General features: G+C 44.9%; 1 protein-coding gene across 2 annotated transcripts in view; it reads left to right on the top strand.

Annotated features, from left to right (window-relative positions):
- ADAMTS12 (ADAM metallopeptidase with thrombospondin type 1 motif 12) overlaps positions 1-18531 on the top strand; it is a 289509-nt gene that overhangs the window by 157160 nt on the left and 113818 nt on the right. For both annotated transcript variants that reach the window (XM_032851284.1, XM_032851285.1), the window contains exons 4-6: positions 2491-2687; positions 3385-3468; positions 18189-18313. In XM_032851284.1, coding sequence (XP_032707175.1) covers positions 2491-2687; positions 3385-3468; positions 18189-18313 — 406 coding nt within the window. The remainder of the gene's footprint in view (positions 1-2490; positions 2688-3384; positions 3469-18188; positions 18314-18531) is intronic.

The raw sequence follows: 18531 nt of genomic DNA, 5'->3' as shown, positions 1-18531 counted from the left end.
TTTGTTTTATTTATTGCCCTATGTGACCCTTCAGCCCCACAAATAGATATTAAGTGAAGAAATCGATATACTTGTTCAACAGACACCTACCGCATGTCAGAAGACACCAGGCTCAGTGCTGAGTGTTGAGTTACAGCCCTACTATATTTACAAAATAGTGTATTCAACTTACAAAAATGTTTTTTGTAAAATAGGAAATGTTACAGAGTGTAGAGTCTCCCTATGTGTTGTAAGAATCTCTTTCCTAGGGGCACCTGGGTGGCTCAATGGGTTAAGCCGCTGCCTTCGGCTCAGGTCATGATTTCAGCGTCCTGGGATCAAGTCCCACATCGGGCTCTCTGCTTGGCGGAGAGCCTGCTTCCCCTCTCTCTCTGCCTACTTATGATATCTCTCTGTCAAATAAATAAATAAAAATCTTAAAAAAAGAAGAAGAATCTGTTTCCTAAATAGTCTAAAGTCACTGAAAGCACTAAGTACAGCATTTTTCCTTAGCCCTCTCAGATATCACACACTTGACAAAGTAATTCAAGGGAGGGAGAACTCAGGAAACATGAATTATAATCCCAGGGGACATTATATTTGCTGCAGTCATGGACCACTTTGCTTTTGTGACAAGTGCCAAAAAGAGAGATTGCAATTTGCTTTTTCTAGTAGAGGTTACGATGATATTATCATTGTCATGAACCAAAGGCAGGATTTTAACTATTCTCAAATGTAGCAAATAAACGGATTTGCTACTTAATTCTCTTAGCTCTAAGCTCTATGTTTCATTTAATCTCCAGCCTGGGTCATCCTGCTGGTCTGGACTGCATCCCCCTGAGGAGGAAGGCTTTCTTTACAAGGAAGACCTGGATCTGTGTCTCAGTCATTTGTGTCACTCAGCAGTTATAAATCCCACACTCTTTCTTTCCCTTCTTCATCCTCCGACAGAAATGTGCTAATGCATTTCTCCCAATGAAGACCAGCATGGAAGAGGCAGCTGGGGCAAAAGACGACGAAAAAACCCCAAAATTTAATAATCAACCAAGTAGAATAATGAGTCCCAGCAAGCTGAGACATTGGTAGGACTCCAATGACAGCCTTTCCTTTTTCCAACCTAATTCCTTAAATTAGGAAATGGTGAATAACTGAGGGCTTTCACCCTTCACCCAAGGCATCGTGAAAGGTGTCTTACACAGCCTCTAGGTCCTCGGTGGTGAGTTCTCCATTTCTGAAGGTGTTTAGAAAGAGTTTATTCCTTCACAGTTACATTTTCATGTTGAATCTAGAATTCCACCAGCTTATAAATAACTAGGTATCCTGCAGTGTAAGCAGGGAATTCAGTACACTCTTTCCAAACTCTCTTGATCTTGGGACTTGTAGTTTCAGAGCTCTCATTAATACCTAATGTTCCAGGCTGCATCACTTAGGAAATACAGCTTTTAAGGATTCCTGGCTCAGGAAGGAACTCAGATTAAATGACTGCTGAAGCTTCTTCAGATGATAAGGATCCATCAATCTAAGAGGATCTTATGATTATGTCTCTCTCTTTTCTTTCTTTTTCTTCTTCTTTTTCTTTTTTTTTATTTTTTTTTGGTAACCACTCCTCCGTGTGTTCTGACCTCACACAGACGGTGAAAGTGAGCAAGCGGAAAGGGTTACAGAGCAGACCCGTGTATCCACGCTACCTTTACCTTCTTGAGGGACATGTGGCTGCTTCTCCAGCTTACATGTTCTCCCGTTGTATGCACGTTTCCTCGGTGGGAGACTACAATGCAGAGTACATGAAAAATGCACGATTTTAGGGCATAGAAAACCTTGGATCTTCTGCACCTTATGGGCTGTGTGACTCTGGGGAAATTATTGAACCAGGCATTTTGAACATCAATTTTCCCATGTGCAAAACAGAGATAGAAGTACATCCCTCAAATGCTCGTGAGGATAAACAACTTGGTGTTTTAAAACCTTATATTGCTTTGTGCATAGTAGGCACTGAATAATTTAGAGGAGGAGGAGAAGAAAACGTTTCCAATTTTTGTTTTTAAGATTTTACTTATTTATTTGACAGACAGAGATCACAAGTAGGCAGAGAGGCAGGCAGAGAGAGACGGGGAAGCAGGCTCCCCGCTGAGCAGAGAGCCCGATGCGGGACTCGATCCCAGGACCCTGGGATCATGACCTGAGCCGAAGGCAGCGGCTTAACCCACGGAGCCACCCAGGCGCCCCAACCTTTCCACTTTTTATCATAACACTTTTTTGATAGTGAGGGACCTGTTTAATGAAATAGGTAATAATTGTTTCAAAGAAGTACCTTGAACCTGTCTATAAGGTACAGATTTCCACTATCATTCAGCTTAGCCCCTTCCTCCATTTCAGACGTGTACATGAGAACACTGCATTCCTACACTGTTGGACGTAAATTAAACTTACGGCCTTGCATCTTTAAAACATAGGTGGGTCGTATGTGCGGGATACACAGTGTTAGCCCACTGTCTCCTGTTTAACGTTTAGGTGGTCTTGCCGCCTCCCAGAAGCTGGAGCGACAGCGAGAGGAGTGGGAGAGGAGCCAGCGGCCCAGGAGAAGCCTGTCTCGGCGGTCCATCAGCAAAGAGCGCTGGGTGGAGACGCTGGTTGTGGCTGACACGAAGATGACTGAGTATCATGGGAGCGACAGCATCGAGTCCTACATCCTCACCATCATGAACATGGTGAGTCAGACTGTGGGGAAGGGAGACATAGCCGGGGGACAGGTGTCACCCTTCAAAAATAAGAGAGACCTGTTTCATTCTTTCCATATATATCGGAGCCTATTCCCTGCCTAAGTGAGGAAGGTTGGAAATTCAGGACCAGTTTGTCCTGTCTCTTAAAAAAGTGTATCCTAGGGAAATTTGGAATTTATCACCCATTTTCTGCTAGGTATTTCTCAAGTGACCCAGTCCTTTTAGTTTGGGTTTATCTCACCACTTTATGTGGGTGCACAGATAAGTAAACTCAGGCAAAGAATTAGAATGTGATTTCCTCAAGTTAGTTAGAATTGGAGTAAAGTTAATGACCCCTGATTCCAGACCTCTCTTTTGCATTCTTGATGTTTCTGCCTTCCCAGAGAGAGTATTAGTCCTGTCAAGATGGGGAAAGGTATTTTCCTCCAGAACTGATAATAAAGGAGAGAAAGAACCTGGGTCAAGGAAAAAAAGCCGGTCTGTCACCTTAAAAAGGTTGCCTTTCAATATCACAATGTGGATAGGGCCAGGGGTATCTCTCAGACTTTGTCGTACTCCCCCCAGAATACCTGACCTCCATAAGGCGACATTATTTGAAGTGTATCACAATGCTGTTTTCCCCCTCCTCTGGCATTTATCACTTATCTATTCATGTGAGCTAATGGTTTTCCCTTTCTGACTCTAGGTCACTGGGTTGTTCCATAACCCAAGCATCGGCAATGCCATTCACATTGTTGTGGTTCGGCTCATTCTACTTGAAGAAGAAGAGGTAAGGGGAAGTTTCTCTCCACTCTTCTGACCTATATCCTTATACTCCTTACCTCCTTTTTTCAGGACAGCTCTTGATGGACAAGAAAGGGGACACCAGGAAGCTGTTTAGAAGCCCATTGAGAAGGACAGTGATATTTCTATATTATTTTCTTGGGAATTCTGTGCTGTCAAGTGGGAGATGGAGAACATTTCTGAGAGAGACATCATTGGACTCTCCTGGCAGTCGTTTAGTCTAGTAAACACAAATCAGATTTATAGCAGAGGCTTAGAATGTCCACAATGAATAAGACTAAATCATGAAATGGTTGTGTGGTTTCAGTAAAAGTTAAGAGGGACATGGACATGTTGAACCCTTTATCCTGTTTATTTGCCTCTTGCATATTAAAATATACCCCTCAACTCTGGGCTGTCTTGTCTCCCTGTCTCTGCAAGATTACCCTTGGAAATGGCATCTGTTCTCAGAGACTCACGTGTCTTCTACATGGTGAGACTCGGTTGTTACCTCAAACCCAGACCTCTTCCTTACTTTCACTCCAGACTCCCATCCTGTTGCCTCCTTGCCATGTCACCCTAGGTCTGTCAGAGCGCACCCAAACTTGCAAACTCAGTAAGCCCACAGCGGCATTCTTGATTGCAGCCTGTCCAGATCATCTAATTCTGCCATCACCCAGGCTCCAACCCTCCCTGTTACCCACCTCGGTAACCACATACAGGCCTAGGAGTCATTCTCGAATCCTCCTTTCCTTATCTTCCACATTCAAAGGCAGGGTCCACAATGCTACCTTCGAGATACATCTGGTGACCACCCACTGTCCATGATCTCTACAGTCATTGTTTTGCTTTAGGCCTCATCATAATCTTACTGAAGGGAACTCCCAAATGGTCTTCCTGTTTTAAGACTTGCCCTCCATAATCCTTTCTTTATGTAGCAGTTAGACTGATAATCTTAAATGAAAATTGAGTTGCTACACTGTCCAAAACTGTTAAACAGCTCTCTGTTGTTTTTAGAACAAAATCAAAAATTTCTACCGTGCCCTGCTGAGACTTTCATGATCATGCCTCCATCACCCTTTCTGGTCTTTCCTTTTGTTGCTCTCTACCTTGTTTCCCACCTTGAACTTCCTGGATGTCAGGTAGGTTCTGGAACATACACGGCCTTCTTCAGCCTCATGGCTTAGGCACTTATGGTTCCCAATGCCCAAAACACCCGTCCCTTGGCTCTGCTAATGGCTGGCCCGTTCTCTGGCACCTGTCAGACCTCTGTTCAAATGCTGCTTCTCCAGAGAAGTCTCAGTGACCATCCGACTCAAAGCCAACCCCACTTGCTGTTCTCCATCACAGAATAAAGTTGTCTTCCTTTATTTGTACTTCTTGCACAGTTCTTTGCTCTTCTGTGTATTTGTTTACTCTTCTCTTGGCTGTCTTAGCCACCATTGCAATGTAAATTCCTTCTTTATTCTTGGCTGTATCCCCAGCAACACAGTGCCTGGGACATGAATGAATGAAGTGACATTCAATGAAGGCATGAACCCTCCAACCTGGTGAAATGCCTTTGCAATCTACTGACCTTACTCAGTAGTGAAACATGTGAAGAATGGCCTCATTCAAGTCTGCCTCCTCAAGAAACCTGAGGTCAGAAGGCTCCAGGCAGAATTTACTGTTTTCCGGCCCTTCATCCTCAGAAGACTGAAAAACAATAATATCCAGAGTCTGGATCCATTTTCCTTTTTCTTTCCCTTTCTACGCCCCACTTCCTGAATCACTGAAGGTATACCTTGGGTATCTTGGAATACTGACAGGTGTATTATTTTCCTTCCTGTGAACCTTTTGTTATGAAAATTTTTCTAAGACTTAGAAACCAAGCCAGACAAAAGCTATGTATCTTTTCAATGTCTAACATGACCTGTCTGACTCTATGGGAATGCAATTTCGCCTGATTATGTGCTATTGAGTAGGTCCTAGACACAATAAAGTTGGGTATGAATATGCAGAAAACTGACAGAGTACAAATGGTTTTTGTCTAGAAGAGGTAAAAATAATTCATGTCTAATAGAGAAGATAACTCTGAAGGTTGCAGTTTTATTGGCCTGTTGACCAGTTTTATTGGCCTGTTGTATCTAATTTAGCAATCTGATTCCAGCATTTTTTCTTTATAGTTTCACCAGCTAAAGTGGCATCACTTTCCTGTATCTGCCTTTTTATTTTTTTTAAAGATTTTATTTATTTATTTGACAGAGATCACAAGTAGGCAGAGAGGCAGCCAGAGAGAGAGAAAGGAGGAAGCAGGCTCCCTGCTGAGCAGAGAGCCCGATGCAGGGCTCCATCCCAGGACCCTGAGATCATGACCTGAGCCGAAAGCAGAGGCTTTTACACACTCAGCCACCCAGGCGCCCCCTGTATCTGCCTTTAAACCAGCTTAGACATCTTGTCTATCTTCCTATTAATCAGTTAAAGACATCCCTACCATGTTCACTGTATATTTTTTATGAGAATTACATTTTTCAGCTTTGTAAAAGTTATACTTTGATACTTTGATACACAAATATCCACTATTGTGTAATAGTCTCTCCTATATGCATGCTTCACTGCAGAATGTGTAGAAGTTTAGGGTTTTCAGACAAAAAAAAAAAAGCCAAGGAAAAACCTTTCCCTTCTGCAGTCCCTGTGATAGTGTTAGTCAGATGTCAAAGTGTGCATTCCATGGATCAGGTCCCTGAGAACTCCACATCTCTCCCTCCCCAGGGAACAATGCCACTTGGAGACTGTGGAAGTCTCCTGATCGGATGGGGGGGCACCAAATGTTGGGCGGCCCAGTTGGATGGAGGCCAGCAGCGTGGGCAGTGGAAGAATTCACTTGAGACAGAACAAAAAAGATGGAAGTGTATAGAATCCTCTGTCAAGGAGCAGCAGGAAGGACAGCAAGGGAGAGACTGTCCGCCACAAGACAGTGTGGGGGGCTGTAGTCAAGGAGGAAGCTGAGGAGGAATGGGAATGTAAGAAATTTTCCTTTTTTGGTAACCCTGTCTGTGTTCAGTTACCTATTGGTCAGCTGGGGCTTATGGGTTGCCTACTGGGCCTGTCTTTATTTGAGGGATGGAGTGTCGCTGTAGGTTCTTTTACCTTGGGTATGTTTCTGTTGTTCAAGTTAGTTGCCTAGAAGCAACCTCAACAGAATCCCTTCAAAGAACTTGACTGGCAGCTACCTCTCTGACTCCCTCACAGTGATATTGTTTTTCTTCTTCCTGTTCTCAATTTGCAAGAGCAGAGGCACAAAATGATTTGCTAAAAAAACGAAAACCATGACTGTCTTCCTTTTACTTGCCAAATATCTTCCTCATCCAAGCTCACATAGACTCTCCATGTGATACAAGGTCCATAATTGGACAAGAGAACTGCTGTTTCATCAAAGAGCTACAATTTGCAGTTCTCATTTTGTTGATTCCCAGATCATGACTCAAGCTATTCTTCACGTCTTTGACTAATGAGCAGGCCCAACCACAACAAGCAACTGTGATTCCAGCCCTAACTGACATCAGGGTAGCAGCCAGAGGCAGAAAGTGCAGTGTGAAGTATTGGGAGGGAGTTCTCCTTTGAGCAAGGGGACCTGATTCTAGTCTCACTTCGCACTCATCCAGAAGGTCACTCTGAAGAAGTGACATCATTGCCTCATACACCGTTTTTCTCCATCTATAATTCAAAAGAGAATTGTGGTATATTAACTGTATGTCAAACACTATGTTGGCCTCTGAGGATACAAATATGAGTATAAGTCTCATTTCCTGATTTTGAGATGCTTCAACTCTGATGCCCAAAAGCACAAAATAGAAAATTTCAAACTGAGTTGTCATGAGTATAAAAAAAAATAATAATAAAATAAAAGAGCATCCAGTCTAGGGAAGGCTAAGGTGGGTTTTAGAAGATGAGAAGGAATTAACTGGTGAGGAAGAACATTTCAGGTAGAGGGACCTACGTGGTGCCTTTTGAGCATGTAAACTAGCATCTTACATGTGAGGACACATCACTGTACACATACATCACTGATAATGAACTTCCAAAAGGGGGGCTGAGTACACCTGGCTGTGCACAGAGGAGACAGTGGACTATGCAGGAGGCAGGAGAGAAGACTGTGGGTCCTAATCTGCCCTGCTCCATGCACACCTGGTCTTGTTGCACACTGGGTCTCTGCTGGCATCATCACCATTCCGGTTGTGGAAGCCAGAGATCCAGAAACATCCATGACACCTCCCTCTCCCACCCCTCATAACCAGTCCATCAGTAGGTATTGCCAATTTTGTCTGAACATCTGCATTTCTATCACTTAAATTCAAGATGGAGTCCTCTCTTTCTTGGGTTACAGTTGTGTTTACTTTGGTCTACTTGGATTCCTTTCAATCTCATTTTCTCATTGCAGCCAAATGGTAATCCAGTCATATCCCCCCTTCCTGGCACCCATTCTCCACTCCCCATCCCTGGATTAAAGTGCTTTTAGAAAATCACTAAAAGAATTAGTGCTTTTCTAATTCCCTCTCTCATCCTTACCATGCCCCTCTTGCCTTTGGAATAGAACAGTAGTCTTCTCCTCATGGTGTCTCCTGCCATGGTCTTGTTGCCCGGACTGTCTTCGCTGTGTTGACACCTTAATCCTTCAAATAGCAGCTCCAGAGTCAGTTCACTGGGGAAACCTTCCCTGGCCTTCCTGCCCGGCAAGACTCTATCATATAATTTCACAATTATATGATTGTGAAATTCTCCTCCATAGCACATATCACACTTGTAATTTCACATCTGTTGGTTTGATAGCCTCCCTTCATTAGTATGTAGGGCTGAAGGCCGAGGCTGGGTTTGGTGTTGCTCACCACCTAGTCCTATAGGTACATAATACATAAGGGAAAGTGAGTATGTGAAGTCAGCAGTCAGAGGGCGAAGATGAGGGTCAGCCATGGCCACGGTCATGAAAAGTCTTATAAAGGGATAGAGCCCATATAAAGGGATGTGGATCTCATTCTAGGGGAGCCGCTGGGTGGTTCCAAACTGAGGGATAATATGGAGAGAAAGGCATTAGAGAGATGGTTCTAGGTCTCCGTGGAAAGTGATATGAGGTGGGCAATGCTGAGGCAGGCCTCCTCCATTATGCCTTCTTACAACTCCCGTCTTTCTTATTCTAATCACATCTGACTGCTGACATCATTTTGGACTTCATTTCCTATGGTGGGTTCAAGAGAATTTCTGGTTAATAAAGTACAGTTTTTTTTTGTCAGTCACGGCTATGGAAAAACCACTCTGGATTGTCATCGCGCTTTGAGAATAAGCCAGGATAATCAGATACAATACTCAATTTGGAGCATCCTAGAGACTTCCTCAAAGACTAGGTGGTCATATTTCAGACCAGGGGAAACTGAGGTACACAAAACCATGCGCTGGAAAGACCTGTCAGGCATACTGAGACATCGTGGGCCGTGAAATCAAAGAGTAGCTTCAGATAGGAGGCAGTGTGCTCTCATTCCTGTCCTGCCTCCCTCTAGCCCTGAATCAAGCCCTCGTTTTCCTGTTATGACCCTAATCCTATCCTTTGAACTTTTCATTCTCCCTCAAAGACTTGGACACAGACTTGGCCTCAAGCCCTTTGCGCTTTAGACCAATTCATTCAATGTCCTCCCTGTTCCCCTTTTGGGCCAGAGGTTAAGGATAGGATTACTCCCCTCCTTCCGGTTCCTGTGAGCAGTTGACTTCAGGGAGAGTTTCTGATTTATCATTAGTCCCTCCCCTTGCAAGCTGTAGGAGGTTTGGTAGGTTATATAACCTCCATTCTTCATTTTGTAAAATGGGGAGAATCATATCTACTTCCTAGGGTTGCTGTGAGAACCAGACATGTGAATTCCCACATTAGTGAGCGTGGTATCTGGCTCCCAGAAACCAGTGGGTAAACATTACTCTCCATCATCACCTCTGAGGTCCTACCACAACCCCGTAAACTTGTTGCTGGTACCCTCATTTCACAGAATTGTGCAGAACTGTTGGAGGAAAACAGAAAATTGGAAGGACAAGATTAGGATCCGAAGTTTGAGACTTCTTTTAAGAACAGGCTAGAGAGAAAACAGGGATGGGAGTGAGCTGGGATGAGGCCGGATATGCCATCTGGGACAGAGCGTGAGGGCAGCAGTCTGGCTTGATTAGCAGCCAGTGGGCTGATAGGCAGGGAGTTGGTGACTGTTTTCATGGAGAATGAATTTCCCTCTTGGTCTTGCAGTGATTTAAGGTTGGGTTCTTTTTTGTGAGACTCGAGTTAAAAAGTCTGTTAGTTTTGGGAATTCAGGGTGGTGATTTCCACTGCCCCCTCCTTGAGAATTTTTAGATCGCTAATGACCTATAAAATCGTGGCTCTTTCAGGATCAATGTCAAAAATACCGGCAGAGAATTTGTATACTCATCACTTTTTTTTTTCATTTTCTGCATTGTTATTTTTTTTCTTTATATTTTATTTTATTTTATTTTATTTCTTTTCAGTATTCCAAGATTCATTGTTTATGCATCACTCGCAGTGCTCCATGCAATACGTGTCCTCCTTAATACCCACCACCAGGCTCACCCAACCCCCCAACCCCCTTCCCCCCAAAACCCTCAGTTTGTTTCTCAGAGTCTACCGTCTCTCATGGTTTGTTTCCCCCTCTGATTTCCCCCAACTCACTCATCACTTTTTTAAATCAAGAATCTTTCCCTCTGATAGGGCACCTGGGTGGCTCAGTAGGTTAAGCAGCTGCGTTTGGCTCAGGTCATGATCCCAGTGTCCTGGGAGCCTGCTTCTCCCTCTCCCTCTGCATCCTCCCCCTGCTTGTGCGCTCGCACGCTCTCTCTCAAGTGAGTAAATAAAATCTTTAAAGAAAAAAAAAGAATCCTTTCCACTGATAGAGGAGTTATTCCTTAGTTTTCATGTAAAGCTTTGTACTATTTTCCCTTTTCTGCATCATCTCTTTTTTTCTGAGGAACCTAAGCCTGGCTGGCAGAGAATAATCACCTTATGTATTGAATCCCAAGTTGCTACTGGCAATTCCCAAAGAAATTGATAGATTTTTTTTTTTCATTATAAAGGGAGCTTACCCAGAGAGAACAATTTATAGTAAAAGCCACATTTTGCAAAATCATTTCTTCTCTCCCATTTGGGGCTGTTTCTGTGAGCTGTTGCTGATTTCCTTGACATCTTCTTGCCATCCTTTGTCCTTCGGTGTCACGTACCCAAATGAGTAGGGAAGGGGAAGTGGGGAGTGAATTGGACTCACTTAAGAAAATGAGATGAGAAAAAAATAAAACCAACAGTGGAAGAACAAAAAGGGAAAGCTATTTTTCAGGGGCAAAATCAGTGTGGTTGGGGGTTTGTCTTGATAAAACTCAAATAATTACGCGGGTGCTTCACGAAACACTTGTAGTCCAAGTCTCCCCAAATTTGGCGAGCCAGCATGACCCCCTTACAGTTCTTTTACAACAGGGACATGCTCAGGGCATGTGGTATTGAGGCAGAGCTCATTAATGCCTCTTGAGGTTTCTGTGTTCAAGGGCATTCAAGAAACTAAAAGGGTAAGTGTTTCCTGGACTTAGATTTTGCAAGACTTGGAGATTAAGAGGCCAAGGGGGCAGAGAAAAATTGTACTCACTTAAAACCTGCCTGCAGAATCATGACATTTAGTAGAAAAGTATTAAGGTATCCTGATGACCTTGTCCCTGAAAATGTGTTAAATGCCACATATTGCAGGTGGAAGTTCTACACAGGGGCGAGGTACCCAGCCACAAATGATCAGCGACTTAGTTCCTTGTGCACTAGCTTTGTAAAAAAAAAAAAAGCAAAAATTGACAAAAGCACTAGGGAGGAAGCCAGCAAGATTTTGAGAGGAGCCTTCAGGCCCTAACGTTTCGTTCCTCTCTTCAGTGACTAACCCCCAGGCTATTCCAGAATTGCTCTTATAGGTGTGATGGAATGGGGGAAGAATCCTCCCCGTGGCTGCCTTCCACATTTCCGCTCCTTCTCCTCTCCTTCCCTCCCTCTGCCAGTGGTCCCACTGCTCGCTTATCTCGACAACCTCGCAGACCCAGCCCTTGTGGAGACAGTTTAGCCTCGGTCAGGGACCCTGACTGCTGGGTCCCTGTTCTCCCTTCTCGTCCTTATTGCTGTCAAGAGTTACAAAGAGTTATACAGCGTCTTAGATCAGAGCGAGGCTCACCAGCTCTCCAGCCATGCTTCCGTGGATATGATGCTGGGAGATGGTGTGAGCCTTCCAGGTAGGGATGGAGGACTTTCCTCCTCACAACATGACACAGCACAGCACAACACAGCACAAGCTCGAGCTTCATGTCTGCAGCTGCCCCTCTTGTCCCCTTGCTGTGGAGACAGGGGCAGCCCAGGTGGATGCTGGGCACATAGTGGGCTTCATCTCGGCTGAGGAGTTCCAACCCTTCCAACCCAACATCAGCCCTTCAGAGGTGCCTGGGAGCAAGCCTGTCAGCTTGTGCCCTAGAGGGAGCCATTATCCTGGACAGTGAAGAAATCTGCCCTCTTGCCTGGAGGGGAACACTGACTCAGTACCCCAAGTCTGTTTCTACACAACATCCTTGGAAAGAGACAAAAGCTGTCGGTGTCTTTGCTCAGATGACTTGAAGAAACACGAGAGAGCCGTGTGGACCTGCCGCGCAGCAGTTCCTACCACAGGCACCAGGATTATTATGACAGATGTTCGTTGTTCTGCTCTTATACTTCTGACCCCTTACCTTCTGCCTCCCTAAGCCACGGGAGATCTTGCCTCTTCACTGACTCACCACGAAGCCTTGTCCCCGTGGGTGCTGCACTTTTGTCCAGCACAGTGGTCTTCTTCTTCACTTTTTCTCCATTCCTGGCAGGGGTGGTGTGCGGCCCCGGGGTGGGGTGTACACCTGCTGTGTGTCAGGCTTGTGCAGGGCTGAGGCGAGTAGGGAAATAAGCCTCAGTCCTTGTGCTGAAAGAACTGAGGAGGAAAACAGGCACACGGTCTGACCATTCTAACCCCAGGCAGCAAGTGCTGTGAGCCAGCGGGGCACGAGATAAACGGGTGCAAACATAATCCAGAATGAGGTCAGGGAAGCTTCATGGAAATGCTCAGATTGAGTCTCAAAGGACTGATGCTGGGTAGGTTGAAGGGGTAAGAGAGGAGAGAAAGGCATTCTAGGTAGAGAAGCGGCTTGAAGAAAGCAAGGTAAAGGGGCGCCTGGGTGGCTTGTCGATTAAGGGTTTGACTCTTGATTTCAGCTCAGGTCAGGATCCCAGGGTCATGAGATGGAGCCTCACATCGGGCTCTGTGTGCAGCAGGGAGTCTGCTCGAGATTCTCTTCCTTCCTCTCTTCCTCCCCTTCTTCCCTTCTCCCCACTCTCTCTCTCTCTAAAATAAAATATATATATTGTATATATGTATATATATATAATATATATAATACATATACATATATATATATTTTTAAAAAAAGAAAGGTAGAAAGAGCATGGTATATGGCATGGCGGGGGTGGGGGGATATCAACTGTTTGAATGTTGCCGGAACATACGCTGTGAGGCTGCAGATGAATGGAGAGCCTCCTGGAGGTCACACTCCGAGGGGTCTTGAGTCCTGGGTCATAATATGGGCAGACTTTGGTTTTGACCAGATCAGTCTGGCACCAGCCTGGAGAATGGATTTAAGAACAAGGAAGAAAGGAGAAGAGTTATGAGATGATGTGAGCAAAAACCAGGCATGAAATGAGGAGAGTGTCAGCTCGGGCAGCTGGGAGTAAAGAAGGAGGCGAGGTAGATTTAGCAGCACATGAGGAGAGATGGGGACGCCAGATGCAGAGGGAGAGAAGACCAACAGGAGGACATTGGGGTTTCTAGATGAGGCTGCTAAGCTCATGGTGCTTCAGCTGAGAGGAAGCAGGAAGAAGAGCAGGTGAATATTGTCGGGGGAGGACTCTGGGGATGCTGAGTTGGGGGATCCTCTGGTGCCATCTAGAAGGTGCCCATCAAGAGATTTGTGTGCATGAGTTTGCCCTCTAGGAGAGGTTTGGGGTGAGATCTAGATTGGAGAGTCAGGGGCATACAGATGATCTCCCCCAACCTGACTGTGATCGAGAGTGAACTAAGCCGTGAACCCAAGAAGGCAGAAGAAGAAGAGCCTGTAGAGGGGCCTGAGAAGTGGTCAGAGGGCAGGAGGATGAGGAGCTGGGGGTCTCAGAAGCGGAGGGTTTCTTTCTGCGTTTGTCTCCTCCCCAAGGTGGGAGTGTGACCTCTGGGAATAGAGAAAAGAGTCATCCATTGGCTAACTGATAAATCATTCCAGTTATTCAAGCAATAAGTTTAGAGAAGTTTTCAACAGTTTGGAAGCCACTCGTCCTGGACTCGAAGGGGCAAACCTGGAATGAAAACCCAACACTGACAACCGCTGCTGTGCGGCTAGGCTAAGGTGGTGCCCTTCTCTGGCCTGGATTTCCTCACTGTCGAAGTGAGAAGATTGGATGCATAAAACCTAAGGCCCTTCAGGGAAATGGGCTCTTAGTAATGACGGGAAAACTAGAGGCAGAGTTCCTGTTGCAACATCTGGAAAAGGACTCTGTTTTCCTCAGGATGAAGAAGAGGTGTCCTTGCGGACACTGAATTTGGCTCAGGTACTGGGGAGAGTGGAAGTTCGTAAACATTCCCTTTTCTTTAAATGAACATTCATGGATTGGTATCTAAGTCTTACAAAATGGTGAGTCCCACCAATATTAGAGCTAAAATTGAGTTTTCCGATCTGGGGGTTCCCATCTTGAGCTGTGTGCCCCATTAGGACCTTTGTGAGTCAAAGGAGAACATTCTAAGATGGGATTCTTCTGCTTCTGTGTATTTACGGCTACTTAGGGAACTTAACTGACACTTTTGTGTGGGTGTGTGAGTGTGTGGGGCGTATGGGGGTGTGAGTGTGTATGTGGGGTGAATGGGTGTGTGAGTGTGTGGGGTATATGGGGGTATGAGTGTGTGGAGTGTATGGGTGTGTCAGTGTGTGGGGTTGTATGGGTATGTGAGTGTGTATGTGGGTGTGTGAGTGTGTGGCGTGTTTGGGCGTGTGAGTGTGTGGGCTCTTCCTAACCACTGTCACTCACTGAAAGTTTCCCTTTGATTCAAAACTATAGGATGTCATGTAAAATTAAGTAGTAGCCCGTATAGAATCATACTGAAAAGCGCTTTATAAGATTTTCTATTGCAACCCTTAAGCCTTAATTCGGATCAGTTATTTTTAAGATATTTAAAAAATACTTTTGTTTTGAAATAATTATAGATTTACATGCAATTAGAAGAAATAGTTCAGGGAATTCCCTTATATCCCTCCCCCATCTTCTCCTGGTGCTAACATCTGGTTTAACTGGAGTATAATATTATAACTGAAAAGTTAATATTTGTACAAACCCTTACCTTATTCAGATTTCATTAGTTTTACCAGTGCTGATTGGGGTGTGTGTGTGTACATTTCATTCTATGCAGTTTTAACACATGTAGATTTATGTGACTATTGCCACAATACAGAATGGTTTCATCACCAAGTCCTCTCATGCTACCCTTTTGTACCCCCCTTCTGCCTACCAGCCTAACCCCTGGAAAGCCCTAGTCTGTTCTCTGTGTCTATAATTGTGTCATTTCAAGAATGTTATACAAATGGAATCGTAGAGTATGTGTAACCTCTTGAGATTGGATTGTTTCATTCAGCCTAATTCCCTGAAGATACATTCAAATTGTGTCTTCAAGTATTTGTTCCATTTTATTTTACTTTTTAAAAGACTTTATTTATTTATTTGAGAAAGAGAGAGTACGAGCAAGAAGAGTTGGCAGAGGGAGAGGGAGAAGCAGACTCCCCACTGAACAGGCAGCCTGATGGCGGGAGTCCACCCCAGGATGCCAAGATCATGATCTGAGCCAAAGGCAGACGCCTAACTGACTGAGCCACCCAGGTGTTCCCCTGTTCTGTATTTTAAAGAAACTGTCAAGCTGCTGTCTGCAGAGTCTGTACCCGTTTCTGTCCTCACCAGCAGTGTTCCTGGTGACCAGCTTTAGCACACCTGTCCTCCCCACTCTTCGTGTGCTGCCGCTGTCTTTCATTGCCTTTGTTTGATAGGTCTGTAGTGACAGGCCCTGGAGGTCTTAACTTGGAATTCTCTGATGGTGAAAGATGTTGAACCTGTCTTCATGTGCTTATTTGTCCTCTCCATCCTCCTCAGTGAGTTGAAACTTAATGTTTGCTTATTTTCTCATTGTTTCTATTGTTGAGTTTTGGGAGATCTTCATGTATTCTAGGTCCGAGTCTGAATCTTTGTCTTACAAAGATTTCCCTCCACTCTACAGTCATCTTCTCATTGTCTTTGAAGATTTCTCTCATAGGAAAAATTTTTAATTTTGAACGCGGTCCAGTCTTTCAGTTTCCCTTGTATGGCTCGTGTCCTTACTGTCAAGTCTGTGAACTCTTTGCCTAACCCCACGTCCCCAAGATTTTCTCCTGTGATTTTTTTTTTTTTGCTAAAATTTCCAAGTTTTACATCTTACATTTAAGTCTGATCCATTCTGAGTCATTATTTATGTAAGGTGTGAAGCTGGGATTGAGGCGCCTGTCTTTCAACAGTATTTGGTCATTTTCCTGATCTAGAGCTTATACCGGTTCTGCTAGACTTATGCCTAAGGATTTCTTGCTCTTTGGAATAATTTTAGATGGTATTATTTTTTAATTCATGAGTATTCTCTCAGAGACCTCCTCGCTCACACACAGAAAACAACAAAAGCCCACAACCAAACAAAAGAAATACAGGATTGAAAACAGACCTCAAAGCGATTGAATCGCAGTTGATGCTTTGTTTAATGCTGGGGCCTCCGGTGTGAAGGGCCTGTACCTGAGGCGGGCTCCTCACGAGGCTGGCTACCCGCGGGAGGCGCGCTTCACCCGGAAGCCCTTGTTCTTGGAGCCTTTGATTCCGTATCTGGCCCGATTCACCTTCAGCTAGCTTCTCACTTCTCTGAGGTTTAATTTCTTCTTATTATAAAATGAAACTAACACTGCTCTCTTGAGAAAAAATGCCCAGAAGAAGCAATTAAATTAAATGAAAGAATATATGTGAAAGTATCTGACACATAGTAAATGATCGGGAAATATTGCTTTCCTTCCCCTTCCTTCCTCTCTGCCTTTTTATTTACTTCTCTTTCCTTCCATTCCGGCTTTACGGCCCTTGCCGGTTCCTGATGGCGGGTGGGGGTTGTTGGCTCTGGCAGGGCTGCTACTCTAACTAGGGCTTGACAAGATGAGCGGGAGGCTGACCCCTGTGCCCCCAGCTAGTCCCCCACAACTCTGCCTCCTCCTCCACTATCTAGCGTAATGCTGGATAGTGAAATAGTGAGGATTAGTAAATAGTGAAGTCTGTTTCTTCTATTTAAATTCAGAATGCTGGGGCGCCCTGATGGCTCAGTGGGTTAAGCCTCTGCCTTCGGCTCAGGTCGTGATCCCAGGGTCCTGGGATCGAGCCCCACATCAGGCTGTCTGTTCAGCAGGGAGCCTGCTTCCCCCTCTCTCTCTGCCTGCTTCTCTGCCTGCTTGTGGTCTCTCTCTGTCAAATAAATAAATTAAAAAAAATAAATTCAGAATGCTTAGCAGCTCGTGAGTTTTCATGAGTGAAGATGAGCCACCTTTCTGTGTTTTTGTGATGGTTCGTTAGCATACCTGGGACGTGCAGGTGCCTTTAACAGGCAACTGCAGCCTCTCAGGTCTTGTCTGGGGTGTGGGTCTTAGCAAAATACAGAATGATACCAAAACAGGTTCATGGTTTTATGTAGAGATTGTTCTGAACTCCTGGGACTGAAGCCAGAGTAATATACTCAGAGTAGGCCAATGGAGGTCGTCATTCTCCAGGTAAAATCCAGGAGAGAGCCATACAGAGACCCCGGAGAAATGGGGCAAGTGAAAGGAATTTCAATTTCATTTGAATAGAAATTCAAATGAAGCTGGAGTCCCCCTAGAGCTGATTATCCCTCCCCCTCCTTTTGACAAGTGTTCATCCAGTTAATTTGGAACAAGTCCTCTCCTCCCATCCCCAGTAGTAACTTTGGGCCAAGTGGGTGACTCGGGAACCCTGGGAGTTGCAGGCTGGGGGTGTCCCCTTCCAGCATCCTGGTCATTGTCAGACAGCCAGTGATCCTAACTGGTCAGAAGCCTGGAGAGATTATGTCACCCTCTGCCCTTCACCCACGGATGTGAGACCAAAATGGAAACCACGGGCAAGCAAATGTTGAGTGCAACCCAGCCTTGTAGTTCTCATGTAAGGAAGAAGCTTATTTTTGAATTATTATTATTATTATTGGTCATAGAAATAAAAATGCCTCTTTGGAATTGTACTAGCTTAGGAAGCAGAGAGCTACTAGAGATGGAACATCACACAGGTTTTGGTCTTGGCCAATGTACTTTTAAGTTTTCTTTAAGGGCTACTTGTTCTAGCGATAACTTCTGTCCCGCACTTCTGTCCTTCATGTTCTTTTAATAAAAGTCATGAGGGTAATGGTGTTGAGAGCAGGGAGGAAGTTGGCCTCTGCCAAACTCATGCCAAAAAGATGTCTGAGGTGCCCACCCAGAGCTTGGCCCACTCAGCTGCTTCCAAGGACTTGTGTGATGAGCCCCGAGCACAAGAAACTCAGCTGTGCCTGTCTCTTCCTCTTCTTTCTCCAGCAAGGATTGAAAATCACCCACCATGCGGAGAAGACACTATCCAGCTTTTGTAAGTGGCAGAAGAGCATCAATCCGAAGAGTGACCTCAACCCTGCCCATCATGATGTGGCTGTCCTCCTCACCAGGTACCCCAGGGACTACACAAAGGCCGGGGTCTGCAAAGCAGGCGGGCTGGTGGGTGGGAGAGTTACCTGGTTTTCAAGTTTATGCGTGTCTCCTACTATTCGCTGCTCTGTCATTTTTAAAGGCAGTCCTGTGATCCACATGACTCCCAAGACCCATCCCGGCGAGGGGGCAGTTGGCAAACAGTGCAGGAAACTCTCCTTTTTAATAAACTACATCT

The sequence above is a fragment of the Lontra canadensis genome, unplaced genomic scaffold (assembly GCF_010015895.1).
Source record: "Lontra canadensis isolate GAN:19392208 unplaced genomic scaffold, GSC_riverotter_1.0 scaffold5, whole genome shotgun sequence".
In the NCBI taxonomy this organism is placed as follows: domain Eukaryota; kingdom Metazoa; phylum Chordata; class Mammalia; order Carnivora; family Mustelidae; genus Lontra; species Lontra canadensis.
This window is presented reverse-complemented; position numbering and strand designations above follow the sequence as displayed.